General features: G+C 43.4%; 1 protein-coding gene across 2 annotated transcripts in view; it reads left to right on the top strand.

Annotated features, from left to right (window-relative positions):
* The window catches only part of LOC124796275, a 165,640-nt gene that overhangs the window by 92,704 nt on the left and 55,131 nt on the right, over positions 1-17,805 (top strand). The window contains exons 8-9 of one of the 2 annotated variants that reach the window (XM_047260390.1): positions 8,532-8,613; positions 14,627-14,891. In XM_047260390.1, coding sequence (XP_047116346.1) covers positions 8,532-8,613; positions 14,627-14,891 — 347 coding nt within the window. The remainder of the gene's footprint in view (positions 1-8,531; positions 8,614-14,626; positions 14,892-17,805) is intronic. The other variant, XM_047260391.1, reaches the window with a different exon arrangement.

Below are 17,805 nucleotides of genomic sequence, written 5' to 3'. Positions count from 1 at the left end.
TGGGGTAGGTGGTGGTGGGAGGAGGATATATGGGACAGGTCTTGCTTCTAGGTTTATTACAGGGACATGCGTCATGAGACAAAGGATTGGAAGCAGGTGTTGTGTAGGAATGGACAAGGATATTGTGTTGGTTCAACGGGCAGTGGAATATCCCTTTGGGAGGTCTGAGGAGGATGGTGGATAGGACATTTCTCATTTCAGCACAAGAAGAGAGGTAGTCACAATCCTGCCAGAGAATATGATTCAGTTGCTCCTGCCCTGGATGGTACTGAATTACAAGGGAATGCTCCTGTGTGACTGGACAGTGGAACTTTTGGATGTGGTGCGTGACTGGAGAGATGAGCACAGGAGAACTGTTTCTGTACAAGGGTAGGAGGGTAATTACAATCTGTGAAGGCCTCAGTGAGACCCTTGGTATGTTTTGAGAGGGACTGCTCATTATTACACCCATGAACATTGCATCTGTAGTTGTATGCCTTCACAGACCGCAATTACCCTCCTATCCTTGTACAGAAACAGTTCTCCCGTGCCTTATGTCTCCAGTCACACACCACATCCCAAAGTCCCACCATATGGCTACAGAGGAACATTCCCCTCGTGACTCAGTACCACCCTGGACTGGAGCAACTGAATCACATTGTCTGTCAGGGATTTTACTACCTTTCATTGTGTCCCTAAATGAGGAATGTCCTATCCACTATCCTCCCAGCTGTCCCACAGTGTGCCGGCCGGAGTGGCCGAGCGGTTCTAGGCGCTTCAGTCTGGAACCGCGCGATCGCTACAGTTGCAGGTTCGAATCCTGCCTCGAGCATGGATGTGTGTGATGCCCTTAGGTTAGTTAGGTTTAAGTAGTTCTAAGTTCTAGGGGACTGATGACCTCAACTGTTAAGTCCCATAATGCTCAGAGCCATTTGAACCATTTTTTTGTCCCACAGTGGTCTTCCACCATCCATCGAACCAACACAATATCCTCGTCTGTCCCTACACAACTCCTGCTCCCAATCCTTTGCCTCATGGCTCATATGCCTGTAGTAGACCTAGATGCAAGATCTGTCTCATACATCCTCCCACCACCACCACCACCACCACCTACTCCAGCTGCCCTGCGGGTCTGGGGTAAGAATAGGCCCGAGGTATTCCTGCCTGTCGTAAGAGGCGACTAAAAGGAGCCCCTGCCCCCTCAAGGGGGTAGTTTGCGCCTGCGTCTGGAGACGGACAGTTCAATGACTTACATTTGTGGTCATTTCGGTTTTTCACTTATTCTGGTTTCTTCCTTCTTTTGTTTTTTTCCTTTCTTTGCCCTTCTCCCTCTCTCACTGTCTTCCTTACTTTTTACATTGCCTCCTTCTCCTTGCCTTCTTGTCCACCCTGTGGTCTCCGCCTCAGCATTTGAGACAGCATGTCCTTTCTCTCCTTCTTTCCCTTTTTTTTCGTATTCTTTTTCCTCCCTGTGCGTGCTTGAAGGCCAACCCATGCGTTCGCACACGTAGCCGGTGACAGGGTAAAGCGTAATTCCCCACCCTGGATAGACAAGTAGGGCCCGTGCGTACCCCCTGGTAAAGGCCAGGCCCGGGCAGGGGTGATTGCCCAAGCTGACACCTTCCGACCATGCCGATTGGTCCTTCCGTCCGTTTCTCGGGAGGTGTGACCTGAGGTGTAAACATTCACCTAAGGCAGGAGCGCCCTCTGAGAGGGTCCCCACAAGGAAAGAGTGCACCATCAGAGATGCTGGCAATCATGGGGGGATTCATCCACAGTGGATTTCTCTTCTTCTTCTCTCTTCTGCCCAAAAGCAGAAACTTGACCAGCCACCAGTGACAAAAGTACTACCTCCTGCCCCAAAGTTCCTCGTAGTTTCTAGATCTGAGGATGGAAAGGATTTATCATCTGTCAACCCTTTCGTTATTCAGAAGGGCGTAGATGCCATAGCCGGACCTGTCAAATCTTGTACCAGGATGCGTAACAGTACCTTGTTGTTGGAAACTGAGAGCGCCTTTCAGGCACAGAAACTCCTTCGGGCCACACTCCTGTACACGTTCTCTGTCCGGGTGGAGGCTCACCGCACCTTGAATTCATCACGTGGTGTGGTATCTACTACATCACTTGACGGATTGACTGACGAGTAGATTCAGTCTTTCCTCACTGAGCAGGGTGTGACGGCTGTCCATAGGGTCATGAAAAAGGTCGACAATGACTTTGTACTGACCCGGACACTTTTCTTGACCTTTGTTAGTGTTCAGCTGCCGCCGTGCATCAAAGCAGGCTATGAGGTTATTTCTGTTTGCCCCTATGTCCCGACACCTATGCGCTGCTACCAGTGTCAGCATTTTAACCACACCCACCAGTCTTGTTCTAATGCAGCTAAATGCATCACTTGTGGCAGGGATGCCCATGAGGGCGACTGTCCACCTCCGTCTCCTTGTTGCGTGAACTGTCAGGGTGACCATGCATCGTCCTCTTGCGACTGTCCTGTCTACAAGGATGAATGCTGTATACAGGAAATTCGGGCCAAAGAGAAAGTGTCCACCTCAGCTGCTTGCAAGCTTTTTGCTAGTAGGAAGCCCACGCTGCTCCCAGCAGGGAAATACAGTACCATCCTTGCCTCTGCTCGGCCTACCAGGGAGGTATCAATGCAGACATGCGATCTGAACTTTAGCGCAACGGTCGTCCGTTTGGCCAGTGCTAAGATCACCCGGTCAATGTCTCCTCTTCCTCCCATCACCCCTAAGACACAAGCACTTTCATCAGCTTCTGCCAAGACTAAGACTCAGAAGTCAGATGCACGGGCCTTCAAGAAGGAACCGTCCCGTGAAGACTTCTTACGTACCCCGAACTCCCAGCCATCGACCAGTACTTCGACTAAATGACCTTCCAAGAAGGCTCATAGGAAGAAAAGTTCTCCTTCTCCGCCATGATGCGTTTCTTCTCCTGCGCCACCCAGCAGTTGCCGCCCCAGGCAGTCATCCGTTTTGCCTGGCCACACCGCTGGTAACCAAACATCTGGCCATTCACCGGCGGAGGAAGCTCCCCCTGTGGCAGGTATTCCGGCTCATGGAGGGGTTATGTTGCTGGTCCGGGATGATATCTACTACGATCCCATCACATTGCACACCGATCTGCAGGCAGTTGCCGTCCAAATTACTCTCCCCACTTTCACATTTTCCATTTGTACTGTTTACACTCCATCGTCGTCTGCTGTTATTAGGGCAGACATGATGCAAATTATTGCTCAGCTACCTGCACCATTTTTGATGACTGGAGACTTCAGTGCCCACCATCCCTTTTGGGGCTCTCCAGCATCCTGCCCGAGAGGCTTCCTGTTAGTAGACCTTTTCAACCACCTCAATCTTGTCTGCCTCAATACTGACACCCCTACTTTTCTTTCAGACACAACTCACACCTATTCCCATTTAGACCTCTCTATATGTACTACCCAACTAAGCACGCCACTATGGGATCACAGGGGCACTGGGAATCTGGCTAAAATCCTACCTCCAAAACAGGAAGCAGAAGGTAATTCTCAATGGGAGCAATAAAGAGGGAGAGGTAGTAGAGTCAGACTGGAGCACTGTACTCCATGGAGTACCCCAGGGATCCGTCCTTGGTCCGTTGCTGTTTCTGATATACGTAAATGACCTACCTTTCTCATGCAATACATGCAAGTTCACCATGTTTGCTGACAACAACAGCATTTTGATTAGTAACAAATTGCTCACTGATATAGAGGTTGATGCCAACAAATTACTTTCAGTACTATTAACCTGGTTCCAAGTGAACTCGCTCACAATAAACCTGAGCAAAACAAATTATATCCATTTCAGCCTTTACCACAAACTCCCCCAGGAGATTACTGTTTTAAATAACAATAATCAGATAGAAAGGGTACACTGCACCAAATTCTCATTCCTCCATGTAGACAGTAGGCTCAACTGGGACCACCATGTCCTCGAGACTGTAAAAACGCTGTCCTCAGCAATTTTTGCCATTAGGACAATCTCACAATTTGGAGACATAAATGTCACAAAGTCCAGATACTTTGCATACTTCCACTCCATTATGTATTATGGCATCATCTTCTGGGGAAATTCACCCTCATCTAAAAAAATCTTCCTCATGCAGAAAAAAGTAGTCCGTATAATGTGCAGAGTACCTCCGAGAACCTCCTGCCGTACACTCTTTAAAAAAACTTGGAATACTTTCCACAGCCTGCCAGTATATTTTTTCCCTAATGAGTTTCTTGGTTGACAATCCTGCCCACTATGAAACCAATGAAAGCTTCCATTATCACAATACAAGAAAGAAGGCTGATGACCTCCACTTTGAACTAAAAAGTTTAACTCGGGTACAGAAAGGAGTGCATTACTCCAGTGTCAAAACATTTAACTTATTACCGAGCTATATAAAAAGTCTATGTAGCAACAGTGCATCATTCAAAAACAATATAAAGACGTATTTAATCGAGAAAACGTTTTACTCACTTGATGAATACTTCAACAGAGAAAAGTAGTCTTTGTATGTATTTATATTTACTGTTGTTTGTTTATGTTCTTTTTGTTCCTATTTGTAACCATATACTTACTGTGACAAATAGGCTTTTGCAATGTGATAAACTTTGCATAATGTATTATTCCTATGACTTTATTTTAGTTCATTATTATTTTTGCAAGTCTTATGTAATTTATGTCTAGTTCTGCTCTTGTAAACTAATTGATACCATGGTCTGTGAACATATATTACTCAAGTCGTTCTACATCCTAGCATCATACGCATAACAGGATCTATGGAATTTGTAGATAAACATAGGTTTGAGTGGTACGCTCTTTCTGATACGTATTCAAGCGACCACTTCCCTTGTGTTATCCATCTCCTGCATCATACCCCATCTCCATGCTCAACTAATTGGAACATCTCCAAAGCAGACTGGGGGCTCTTCTCTTTCAAGGCGACATTACAGGATCAAAATTTCGCAAGCTGCGATAGTCAGGTCGCACACCTCACGGAAGTCATTCTCACTGCTTCTGAATATTCCATCCCTCATACTACTTCTTCTCCACATCGCGTACCGGTCCCCTGGTGGACCGCAGCATGTAGAGACGCTATACGTGCTCGTCGATGTGCTTTACGCACCTTTAAACGCCACCATACGATGGCGAATTGTATTAATTATAAACGATTATGTGTGCAGTGTCGTCGTGTTAAGTAAGAAAGCCAGCTGGGCTGCTTTCACAAGCTCCTTCAACAGTTTTACTCCTTCTTCTGTTGTTGGGGTAGCCTGCACTGACTATCTGGCACTAAGGTCCACTCACCAGTTTCTGGCTTGACGGTCGTGAGTAGCGTCCTTGTGGCCCCTGACAATGTCTCCAATGCCTTCGACCGATTTTTCACAGAGGTTTTGAGCTCCGCTCAGTACCACTCTGCCTTCCTCCCCTGAAAACAGGCAGAGGAGGCGAGGCCACCTAACTTCTGCTCCTCAAATCATGAAAGTTATAATGCCTCATTCACCATGTGGGAACTCGAAAGTGCACTTGCCCAGTCATGGTCCTCCGCTCTGGGGCCTGATTCTATTCATATTCAGATGCTGAAGAACCTTTCTCCTGCGGGTAAAGGTTTTCTTCTTCGTACTTATAATTGCATCTGGATTGAGGGTCATGTTCCCACATGCTGGTGCGACTCTATTGTTGTCCCGATTCCTAAGCCGAGGAAGGACAAGCACTTGCCTTCCAGTTATCGACCCATTTCCCTTACCAGCTGTGTCTGTAAGGTGATGGAACGAATGGTTAACTTTCATTTGGTTTGGCTGCTTGAATCTCGACGCCTACTTACCAATGTACAATGTGGATTTCATAGGCGCCACTGTGCTGTTGACCATCTGGTTACCTTGTCGACCTTCATTTTGAACAACTTCTTGCGGAAGCACCAGACAGTGGCTGTGTTCTTTGATTTGGAGAAGGCTTACGACACCTGTTAGAGGGCGGGCATTCTCCGCAGCATGCACACATGGGGCCTTCACAGTCGCCTCCCTCTTTTTATTCACGCATTTTTAATGGATTGAAAGTTCAGGGTTCATGTGGTTTCTGTCCTGCCTGACGCCTTTCGCCTGGAGAATGGGGTGCCACAGGGCTCAGATTTGAGCATCGCTCTCTTCGCCATAGCGATCAATCTAATAATGGATTGCCTCCCAGCTGATGTATCGGGCTCCCTTTTCGTGGACGATTTTACCATCTACTGCAGTGTGCACCGTACATGTTTGCTGGAGCGCTGTCATCAGCTTTGTCTTGACTGTCTTTACTCCTGGAGTGTCGCCAGTGGCTTCTTTTTTTCTGCCGAGAAGACGGTCTGTATTAACTTCTGGCGCTACAAAGAGTTTCTCCCACCGTCCTTACATCTTGGTCCCGTTGCTCTCCCCAAAATTTTTAGGTCTTACATTTGACAGGAAACTTAGCTGGTCTCCACATGTGTCATATTTGGCTGCCCGTTGTACCCATTCTCTAAATGTCCTCCGGGTTCTCAGCGGCACGTCGTGAGGAGCGGATCGAACCGTCCTACTTCGCCTATATCGGTCGATCGTCCGCTCAAAGCTGGATTATGGGAACTTTGTATACTCCTCTGCACGTCCGTCCATCTTACGCAGCCTCAACTCTATACAATATCGGGGGTTACATCTTGCGATCGGAGTGTTCTATACTAGTCCCGTCGAGAGTCTTCATGCTGAAGCCGGTGAATTGCCACTCACCCACCGGCGTGATATACTGCTTTGTCGGTATGCCTGTCGGCTATTATCAATGCCCGACCACCCGTCTTATCGTTCCTTTTTTGACGACTCTCTCGACCGTCAATACGGGTTGTATGTATCTGCCCTGCTACCCCCTGGAGTTCGCTTTCATCACCTCCTTCAGCAACTTGTTTTTCCACTCCCTACAACCTTTAGAGTGGGCGAGAGCCAAACGCCACCTTGGCTCCAGGCTCAGGTTCGCATTCACCTTGACCTCAGCTCGCTCCCAAAGGAGGTTACCCTAGCTTCGGTATACCGCACGTGGTTTGTCAAACTTTGCTCGAAGTTCATTAATACGATCTCCATTTATACAGATGGCTCTAAGACCAATGGCGGTGTCGGGTGTTCTTTTATTGTCGGGGCACACAGTTTCAAATAACAGCTCCATGGCCATTGTTCGGTCTTCACAGCTAAGCTATTTTCCCTCTATCAGGCTGTTCTTTACATCCGCCACCACTGACATTCTGCTTATGTCATCTGCTCTGACTCCCTGAGTGCCATCAAGAGCCTCAGTGATCCGTATCCGGTTCACCCTTTCATGCACCGGATCCAACGCTTTCTTCAGCAGCTGGCGGACGACGGTTCTCTGGTTACCTTTACATGGGTTCCTGGCCATGTTGGTATCCCTGGGAACGAAGCTGCAGACGCCGCAGCCTACGCTGCTGTCCTCCAGCCTTTGACAGGTTCTTGTTGTGTGACTTCATCTGATTTTAGCAGGGTCATTTGTCAGTCCATTTTATCGCTGTGGCATGCCGAGTGGTCACACTTACTGAAAACAAGCGTCGAGCCTTGAAACCTCTCCCCACAACTTGGATGACCTCTTCACGCCCTTCTTGGCGGGAGGAGGTCGTTTTGGCCCGGATTGGACACTGCCGGTTCAGACACCGCCATCTGCTGACGGCTGCGCCGGCGCTGTTCTGCCCATGTGGGCAGTTGCTGACGAATTTTAATACACTATGCATTGATCTTGGTGTGCCACGTTCTCTGGAGGAAATTTTAGTGGATAACCCAGGAGCAGCTGCTCGCGTTCTTCATTTTATCCACTTGACAAACCTGTCTAAGAACATTTGATTATGCAGGTTTCTTTTAATCCATTGCCTGTTAATGTGCCTTTTATAGTGTTGTGCTTTTTAGTTGCTGTTTTAACATTGTGCCTCGCAGTGCATTCATTACTCCAGTCCAGTCGCAAGCATCACTTTCCCATAGAATTCCCAACAAAATGTGGCCAAGAAACAGCTGGACCACCCAGTTGCTGAGCATGCTGCCCAACACAACATTCTTGATTTTAATGAGTGTTTCATAGCCTGTGCCATCTGGATCCTTCTTACCAACACCAGCTTTTCTGAACTGTCCAGGTGGGAACTCTCCTTGTAATATATCCAATGTTCTCATAACCCTCCTGGCCTTAACCTTCATTAGTCATTGTCCTTCACCCAACTATCCCCTCTTTACACTCCACAGCCTTCCATTCCACAGGTGCACTCACAATCTTTTTATTGCCCTCCTCCTCTGCTCTCACCCCCTCCCCCTCCCCTTCCCCCTGTTGTCCAACATCCTAACTGCATCTAGCTGCCCCACTCTCTCTCCACCTCATCCCCACATGCTCCCACAAATAGCACTTTACCATTCCTTATCTATACCCATCTGCCCCCCCCCCCCCTCCCCCATCATGCTGCTTCTCCCGTAACACGCAGCTGCTCGCAATCTAGCCCCAGCAGCCAGAGACATTGGTCATGTTTGTGTATATTGTCTATTTCAGAGGAAGGCATTCTGGTCGAAAGGTTACGTTTTTAGTAATCTTTTTGTTGTGTCTGTCTGCAAATCAAAATCTCCACTGTATGGTGAGTTGCAATCTTTCCTTTTCCTAATATTGTCTTTGTTTCATAGTTTTTTATTTGACACACTGTAGACTGTGGCACAGATTTGACAGAGATGGATATGAAGGGGAAGATGTGCCACTGAATACTTTATAAATCTGAGATACAAGGCCCAAAGGAGGAACTGAACTGGGGTGAAGTAACACACTAACTGGAATTGAAAAATGTTTATGTAATGCCAAGTAAAAAAAATTAAACTAGAATATATACTGTTAAATCACAAATAAAATATACTGTAGATCATTACAAATATTGTTTATCTGTTCCACAATACTTTTTGATGGTTTTATACTATAATTATCAGGTGGACATAGGTATTTCAGTACCAATATGATTTATATGTTCCATAACATATTTTGGGAGTTTTTCGTTGCTTAAGGTCACCACAAATGTTTCTGTACTTGGCAGTTGACATTTTTTTAATCATAGTACTACTGCATATTGTTTGTTTAGAATACACAACAGAAAATGCTGTCCAAGGTGCCACAAACACATTTCACATGTTACCATCTTACTTTACAGGTTAAAACAAGCAAAAAAATTAGTTGAGATGTATATTTTCACATTTAATCAAAATTTAGAGGATTTGTAGTTACACGTAGCTTGTAATATTGATAAGATATTTTAACAACACTTTACAGACATCATGCTAGCAGTTTAGTCAAATGAGTTGTTCCCATCATTTACACGCATTACTTTACATTTATTTGTGCTGAGTTTCAACTGCCAGTCTCTGCACCAAGTGTTGAACATCTGCAGGTGTTCTTGGATTTTATTAAAATTTGCAACTGCATACTCTGGAGCTGTCGTTGTGAACAGTAACCGGCTCTAAACACCCCAGTGATGTACAACCAAATCTTCTGTCATATTTTTAGTTTTCTCCCTATTGATAATATACTGAGTCTTATATATCAGGAAGTCTTCAGTAGATACACAGAGCTGTACCATTATCCTAAACATATATTTTCCTGCTTAATTACCACAGGACAATATTTGAATACTTTCTTGAAGTCAAGGAATATGGTATCAACCTTCCATTATCTACTGCTTTGTTGTTCTCATACACAAAGAGAGGTATCTTAATTTCGCACTGTTGTTGCTTGTGGAAGCCATATTGTTTCTTGTAGAGTAGTTTTTCAGTCTTTGAAAATGTTAAAAAATACAAACACAAGTTTTTCTACTATTTAAGAACAGATAGATGTCTACATCTTCATTTATGTCAGTCCTCTGCAAAGCACTGTGAGGTGCATGTCAGAGGGTACCTCCCATTGTACCAGTTACTAGGATTTCTTCTCGTTCCACTCACCTATGGGGGCAAAGGAAGAATGATTGATTGATTGATGCCTCTGTGTGTACAATAATTGTTCTACTCTTATCCTCACAATCCCTACCTGAGTGATATTTAGTGGGTTGTAGTATATTCCTAGAGTAATCATTTAAAGCCGGTTCTTGAAACTTGCTTAATAGACTTTCTCGGGGTAATTTATGTCTATCTTCAAGGGTCTTCCATTTCAGTTCCTTCAGTGTCTCTGTGATGCTCTCCCATGGATTAAACAAACCTGTGACCATTTGTGTCACCCTTCTTGTATATATTCAATATCCCCTGTTAGTCCTATCTGGTACAGATCCAATACACTTGAGTAATATTCCAGAAATGGTCATACAAGTGATTTGTAATCAATCTGCTCTGAAGACTGATTGCACTTCCTCAGCATTCTACCAATAAACTGCCATCTGCTATACCACAACTGAACCTATATGATCATTCCATTTCATACCCCTACAAAGTGTTACAGCCAAGTATTTGTATGAGTTGACTGATTCCAACAGTAATGCATTGATGTTATTGTCATAGGATACCATGTTTTAATCATTTTGTGAAGTGCAAAATTTTACATTACTGAACGTTTAAAGCAAGTTGTCAATCTCTGCATCACCTTGAAGTATTATCAAGATCTGGTTGAATATATTAAGCAGCTTCTTTCAGATAGTACTTCATTATAGACAACTGCATCATCTGCAAAAACTCTGATTTTACTATTAATATTATCAGCAAGGTCATTAATATACAATATGGACAACAAGGGTCCCAACACACTTCCCTGGGGCACATCCTAAGTTACTTCTACATCTGACAATGACTCTCCATCCAAGATAAAATATTGCGTCCTCCCTATCAAAAAGTACTCAATCCAAACACAAATAACACTTGATACCCCTTATGATCGTACTTTTGACAATAAGCATAGGCGTGGTACTGCGTCAAATGCTTTTCGGAAATCAAGGTATACTGCATCTACCTGACTGCCTTGATCCAAAGCTTTCAGTATGTAATATGAGAAAAGTGCAAGTTGGGTTTCACATGATTGATGTTTCCATAATCCATGCTGGTTGGCATTGAGAAGGTCATTCTGTTCAAGATGATACCTCATTATGTTTGAGCTCAGAATATGTTCTGCTTCTACGAGTCAATGTCAAGGATATTGGAGGGTAGTTTTGTAGTAGATCATTTCTACTACCTTTCTTGTAGACAGGTGTGACGTGTGCCTTTTTCCAAGAACTGGGCACAGCGCCCGCCCCCCCCCCCCCTCCCCCCTCAGGCAGGGATCTATGATAGATTATAATTAGAACAGGGGCTAACTCAGCCACAAATTCAGTATAGAATTAGACAGAGATTCCATCAGGCACTGGAGCTTTGTTCAGTTTTAATGATTTCACCTGCTTCTTAACACCACTGATACAAAATACATATTTCATTCATTTTTTCAGTGGTATAATGATTAAATCGGGGCAATTCTCCTAGGTTTTCGCTTGTAAAGGAACGTTTGAAAATGGAGTTAAGCATGTCAACTTTTGTTTTGCTACTCTCAATTTCAGTTCCTATTTCACTTGCTAGGGACTGGACACTAACTTTGGTACCGCTAACAACTTTACATATAACCAAAATTTATTTGGGTTCTGTGAAATATCACTTGACAGTATTCTGCTACTGTAGTAATTGAAGGCAATCAAGTGTTGCTCTCTTGACACCCAAACATGTTTCATTTGGCATCTCACTATCTGTAGCCCTACACATTGTTTTACACCTGGTGTTTTTATAAAAACAGTGACTGTTTACTGTTAACCATGGAGGTTCCCTCCCATTATGAACTGTCCGCCCCGATAGCTGAGTGGTCAGCGTGACGGATTGCCGTCCTAAGGACCTGGGTTCAATTCCCGGCTGGGTCAGAAATTTCCTCTGCTCAGGGACTGGGTGTTGTGCTGTCTTTATCATCATTTCATCCCCACCCGGCGTGCAGGTCGCCCAATGTGGCGTCGAATGTAATAAGACCTGCACCAAGGCAGCCGGACCTGCCCCGCAAGGGGCCTCCCAGCCAATAATGCCAAACGCTCATTTCCATTATGAACAGTCCTACTGTGTACATATCTATCCAGTGTATAGTGAACTATTCTTTTAAACTTGAGCGAGAGTTCATCCACATGCTCCTGCCCTGTGCTGAAAGTTTACTGAACATATATATCATTGTGCTTGTTTTAGTTGTCCATTAGTTTACTCATACTGAGTATGAAGGGATGATCTGTATTTACTTTCTTATGAGAAGAAAAATTTTTTAGCCAAAATCACAATAAAACACTGTATTGTGGATAACCAGTTTCAGTAAACTACGTTACCATCATTAGATCTTTGTACAGGTTATTATAAACATATTGTGTCATATACACACAAAATCTTTCCATTAAATCTCCAGATGCACAATATATGACATGAATGACGTGTTGGCACTTTAAAAGTAAGTTGTAAAATTACTATATACACCAATCACCACAACATTACATCCATATAATCACATGCATGCCTACTAGAGGGCCACAAGACTGACTGTCAATAGCCAGTGCATAAGGTGAACTGGCAATAAAAATAAAATGGAACTGTCGTGTGACTAGGGCCTCCAGTCGGGTAGATCATTCGCCGGGTGCAAGTCTTTCAATTTGATGCCACTTCGATGACTTGCGCCTCGATGTGGATGAAGTGATGATGATTAGGACAACACAACACCCAGTCCCTGCGCGGAGAAAATCTCCGACTCAGCTGGGAATTGAACCCGGGCCCATAGGATTGACATTCTGTCACACAGACCACTCAGCTACCGGGGGCGCACAACTGACAATCTTAGCTATTGGCTGTTGACAGTCAGTCTTGTGGTGCCCTAGTAGGCATGACATGTGATTATAAGGACTGACAATCTTATGATAACTGCAGATAGTGTATTGACTAATCCTCTCTAAGGGGGAAACTAGATGTAACACAATAAGTTAGTTGCAAAATCTCCTACAGTAACTATATAACAAACGCGGAATTGCTACACATTGCTCGTAGATTATGCAGAGAACAATGGTACCTTCATAAGATTCTCAAAAATACCCATTTATTAGTGTTAATGTACAATGCAAGTTCAGGGATGATGCATGCTTTGGCAGAACTGTGAACCACAAACACTGATTTGCTATGAAATAAATTACATACCCAAAACACTCTTACTGGTAATTTATGAAAATAAATTTTGTAAATGTCTGAAAATTCTCAAAATAATCTGTTTCTCACTTAATTGTACAGTGAAATTACAGAACAGTTGTTTTGAATGTGGATAGGCCTACTGTTCTCAAAAATTTTAAAGGAGCACAATTAAGTTTAAGTCTACAATTAATGATAATAATACGAGTTTATCGCAGCACTCACTAATGTTCAAAATTTCACAATGTATTACAGTAAAAACAGGTATTGATACAATCAGTGAAAGAGTATGCAGAAATTATGCAAACAGTGAAGTATGTGAATCTAGAACTTTAAATTGGCACATGGTCTTTTACTCGTGGTCTCACTCAAAGAAAAATTTCAAATTCGGCTTTTGTGTATAAATAAATGTGTGTATTGCATGGATTTTTCACTTAGCTGATTCTGTGCACACTTCTACACTGGCGTGCCAAAAAGGAACATTGCTGTGTGAGTTTATCTCTATCAAAATTGCTAATCTGTGCAACACCAACTGTTGCAATTAACCAACCAGATGTCACTGGTATAGGCTTATGGGCATCTGTCTAATGTCTCTTCTTATAAACAGAAATGGGCTGTGTTTTTCCCTGTCATTTGGATTACTTTGCTATTGTAGTGAATTACAATAAACTACTACTAGAAGGGGAAAAAGTTCTTTTGCATAATAATTAAAATCAAACAGGTACCACATCAGACGCAGTATCCGTTCCTTAGTTGAGTTATTTTTAATTGTTTCTCAATTCTGCAGCACATATCTTTGTCTAACTTCAGCAGTTGTGGAATGGTAGAAAACAGGAACCATTGTATGATCTTGTTCAGTCAAACATACTTAGAAGGCAGAATACAGTATGTAAACCTTTTCTCTGTTGTCCTCAATGTGATCAATGAAAATAATCAGTGCTTGAATATTTAATTATGTGATAAAAAAAGGTCTACTTACCAGGTGGTAGCAGAAGAACAAACATATAAAAGATATGGAAATGTACAAACTTTTCAAATCAGTGGCTCCTTCTTCTGGTAGAAGGGTTGAAGGGAAAGGAAGGGGTACAAAGGAAAAGGAATAGTGAAGTTTAGGGAATGGGAAGAGTTCTGGAAAAGTCACCCAGAACCACAGGTCAGGGGAGACTTACCCGAGGGGATGAGACATTTTTGGCTAGGTTGCCACAACATTCACATGTTTCCCAAATATACTTTGTGTTGAGTTCTCTGGACTGAATGTTTCACACACTATTATCATGTTTGTGTTTTGCTAGTTTTGAAACATATTTCATTCTGAAATATATATTTCTATGTATTGGTTTAAGGCTTTTGTTGACTCCTTCATACTGTATGACGAGTTACTTGATTCCATGGTATTTTGTGAACTGTTTCCAATATGTTTCTATTTTTGTGCCTACCGAGCTCCTCTTATTGTCATCATCATAGTTTGTTCTTGTTAGGAATGCTCGGGTGGAACGGACATTGGGGAGAAATGCAAAAGGTCTTTTGCACCCCATTTCAGAGATAGCATCACTATCATGCTGTGGTGATGGATGTGTGGCATTGGCCCATACACACCCTCGCCTATTAGAATCATGGCGTAGCGAAGCAGCTGCTGGGCAACGCCGTGCTCGTCGAGCTCTTGCTGAAATGCTCACCCCTTCTGGTGGCACCAAGGCAAACTGCTACAAGTTCATTTCTCTTGTAACAGGTGAGGCCCAAGAATATAGTACTTCCTGATACTACACAGAAGTACAAGTATTTAGTTATTTATGCAACATGAAAGATCTATTTTGTAGTGTTTTGTAGTGTATGGAATCTTCCACTTCAGAAGGTTTTAAACATTAGCACAGTAGCTTGTAGGTTACTCATCCAGTCACAGATTCAAAAACAAACACTACCTATTATGCTCTCTGTTGATTTAATGAATTTGCGCCAAAAAGTACTGAAAACTATGTAAAACTATGTTTATAATCCAGGCATTTCACTTCCCTGTTTCAGTCAAAGAGTGGCAATATGGCTAAAATGTTCTAAAACTGATGCTCTCTTCACCATTGATTTATGAAAAACCTACTTGAAACAAAATTTGTCATGCTTACATAAATCCTTTTTGGACTTCAATAGCTGAATACTTTCTTGAGTTTGTATTTGTCCTACAAATATTTATGTTCTTTGTATAATGTCAGCATCAATCGCTAAGACTTGTGGGAGGCAGCAGCTAAGGACAGCAAATGAAGAGACATAGTTATTCTTTGGGTGACCAGCTGAGTTGTTTTTTCTCATTCATCTTTTGCTTTAATGTTTTGACTATTCTGTGTTTATCTGTTGTTAAGTGGCAATTTTCATGTAATCAAGATGTTAAATAGTTATTGTTCCGTATTCTGGGAAGTTTCTGCAAATTATTGCTCTGTATTCTGGGCAGTTTCTGTATTGGTAGACTACACCAAGAGCATTACCTATAAAATACTGACCTCGAAAGCATGAGAGAAAGCAGCAGATTAAAGCACGGCACAGAGTGAGACGTTGGCTTCACATTATGGTTCTGAACAATACTATATAGAAGAAAAATTTTCCCACTTGCAAGAAGAGCTAGAGAGAGAGGCTAGGGACCTGTAAATGTGAAACATGTCATGTAATAATGGGAAGTTGTTTTGACAAGCGGTGCGTACAGCAGAGAAAGAACTGAGGCCTCTAACGGAGCTGACAATCTGACAATTAAAACAGAAGTGCCAAAGTTCCTACAGGAGAAACCCAAACTATGATTTCTGGTGATAGAGTTAGCATGCAGAATAATGTCATGAACACTATACAAAGTTTGTAGTGGCAGGTGAAGGCAGTGTAAGATGTCGTTTTGAAGCATCCTATTCAGGACTTACATTACATGGTGGTCAAGTGTATGAGCAAATCTTTAGACGAACGGTTGCAGCAGGTCCTGCAGTTCAAGCTTATTGGTGACAGGACACCTTATGAATTCTGGCGGCATCTCTGGAGTTTTGTGGAGGGGACAGCAATATCAGATGAGATGCTACGACATGTGTGGCTTTTGCAGCTGCTGCTGTCAGTGAAAATAGCAGTAGTTGCATATGGGGTGGGCAACTTAATTTCTTTATCATCGGTCACTGGCAAGGTCCACGTGATAGTAAGGCAGGCAAGCAACTTAGCAGTAACACAGGTAGCTGATGATGGCAGCACAGTGTAAGCTGCAGCTATGTGCCAGGAGCCAAGCAAGTTCGTCAATGAGCAGCTCTGCACTCTAACGTTACAGTTGGGCACAATGTATAAACAATTATCAGTACTGAAGCCAAACAGATAGGATAATGAGCGGAGAGGTATCTGCCAACAGAATCAAGGACCAGATGGGCTAAATTGTTGAGTGTATTGGTACCACGAAAGATGTGATATGAGGGCCATGAGATGCATGTTTCCCTGCGCATTCCCAAATGGCCCCAGTGGCCTGCAGTAGGTCCAGCAGGCCACATAGCTCCACAAGAGTGGCACAGTATGTATGAAGGAATGGACATTACGTCCATAGACAATGTTGGTGGAGTGATAGAAGACAAACAGGATGCACCACTCAGGATCAGCCCAGTTATTCGAGACAATCCTTCCATGCCCATGCAGATGTTCTTACTCTTGCCTGCTTTCATTGTCATACCACTTATTTGTGACAGGTAGGCAGGAAAATGGATATTTCATGGTTGACTCAGGTCAGATGTTAGCACACTTCTATTTAATCAAAATCAGAGAGAGCAGTGGTGCACCAGTCCACCCAACTGCTCCTAACAACTCAACCATCATGACTTATGGTGAACAGAAGGTGACAGTGGACATACGTTTCAGCAAAGCTTTTGAGCCAGTCTGTTGCTGGTTTGATCTTGAGTGCAACACTTCAGTTTGATTTTAGGTGTGCTATCATTCATCCACAGTTGGCAACACCCACTCTGGTGGAGCCACCGTGAGTTTTGGCAAGGCTTCTAGCAAGTAGATGGGTGCTCACGGTGAGTCAGCCCGGGAGGTAAAACAGTGAAGTTCTGCCCCATGGCTGTAACCTATATTGGCAGCTGTCCCAATGGTTATCTGTGTGGGTTTGCACGCAGAGTCCGTAAGGTGTGTAGGTGCAGCCATTATAACACTGATGTCCAAGTCTGCTAGGTGCAACAGGGCAAACCTCATTCTTACTCAGCTGTGGGCAACACGTGTATCCTCATGCGAAGCATCATTTTGAATTACAGGATGCAATGGTGCCTTGGACGTCGAGGTACTTGATTATTTTGAGATTAGGTGTGACCTAGAACACTGTGCAGTATGATGGCTCAGATGAGGGGGCCAGTTGTGGAAACTGTTGACACAACCACTGGATGCATCATTTGGCAGGGTACTGTTTGGGAAAGGTGACCACCACATGAGTTCAACGCATGAGCTGTACCCTTGAAAAGAAGTTGTTTGCCTGGGCTACTTCCTCCATGTGTTATTGTGCTAAGGATCGCCTTGAATACCCTCTGTGTATTTTATTGTGATATTAACTATCAATTTCTGATGGCCATTTGCTCTCTGCTTAACTTTTAAGTTGAACACTAATCTATTACTTTGTTTATCTTATTGTAAACTGTTGTGCACTGTCACAA

Source organism: Schistocerca piceifrons, chromosome 4 (assembly GCF_021461385.2).
Source record: "Schistocerca piceifrons isolate TAMUIC-IGC-003096 chromosome 4, iqSchPice1.1, whole genome shotgun sequence".
NCBI lineage: Eukaryota > Metazoa > Arthropoda > Insecta > Orthoptera > Acrididae > Schistocerca > Schistocerca piceifrons.
Note: the sequence above shows the minus strand (reverse complement) of the source record. Positions and strands in the feature narration are given on the sequence as shown.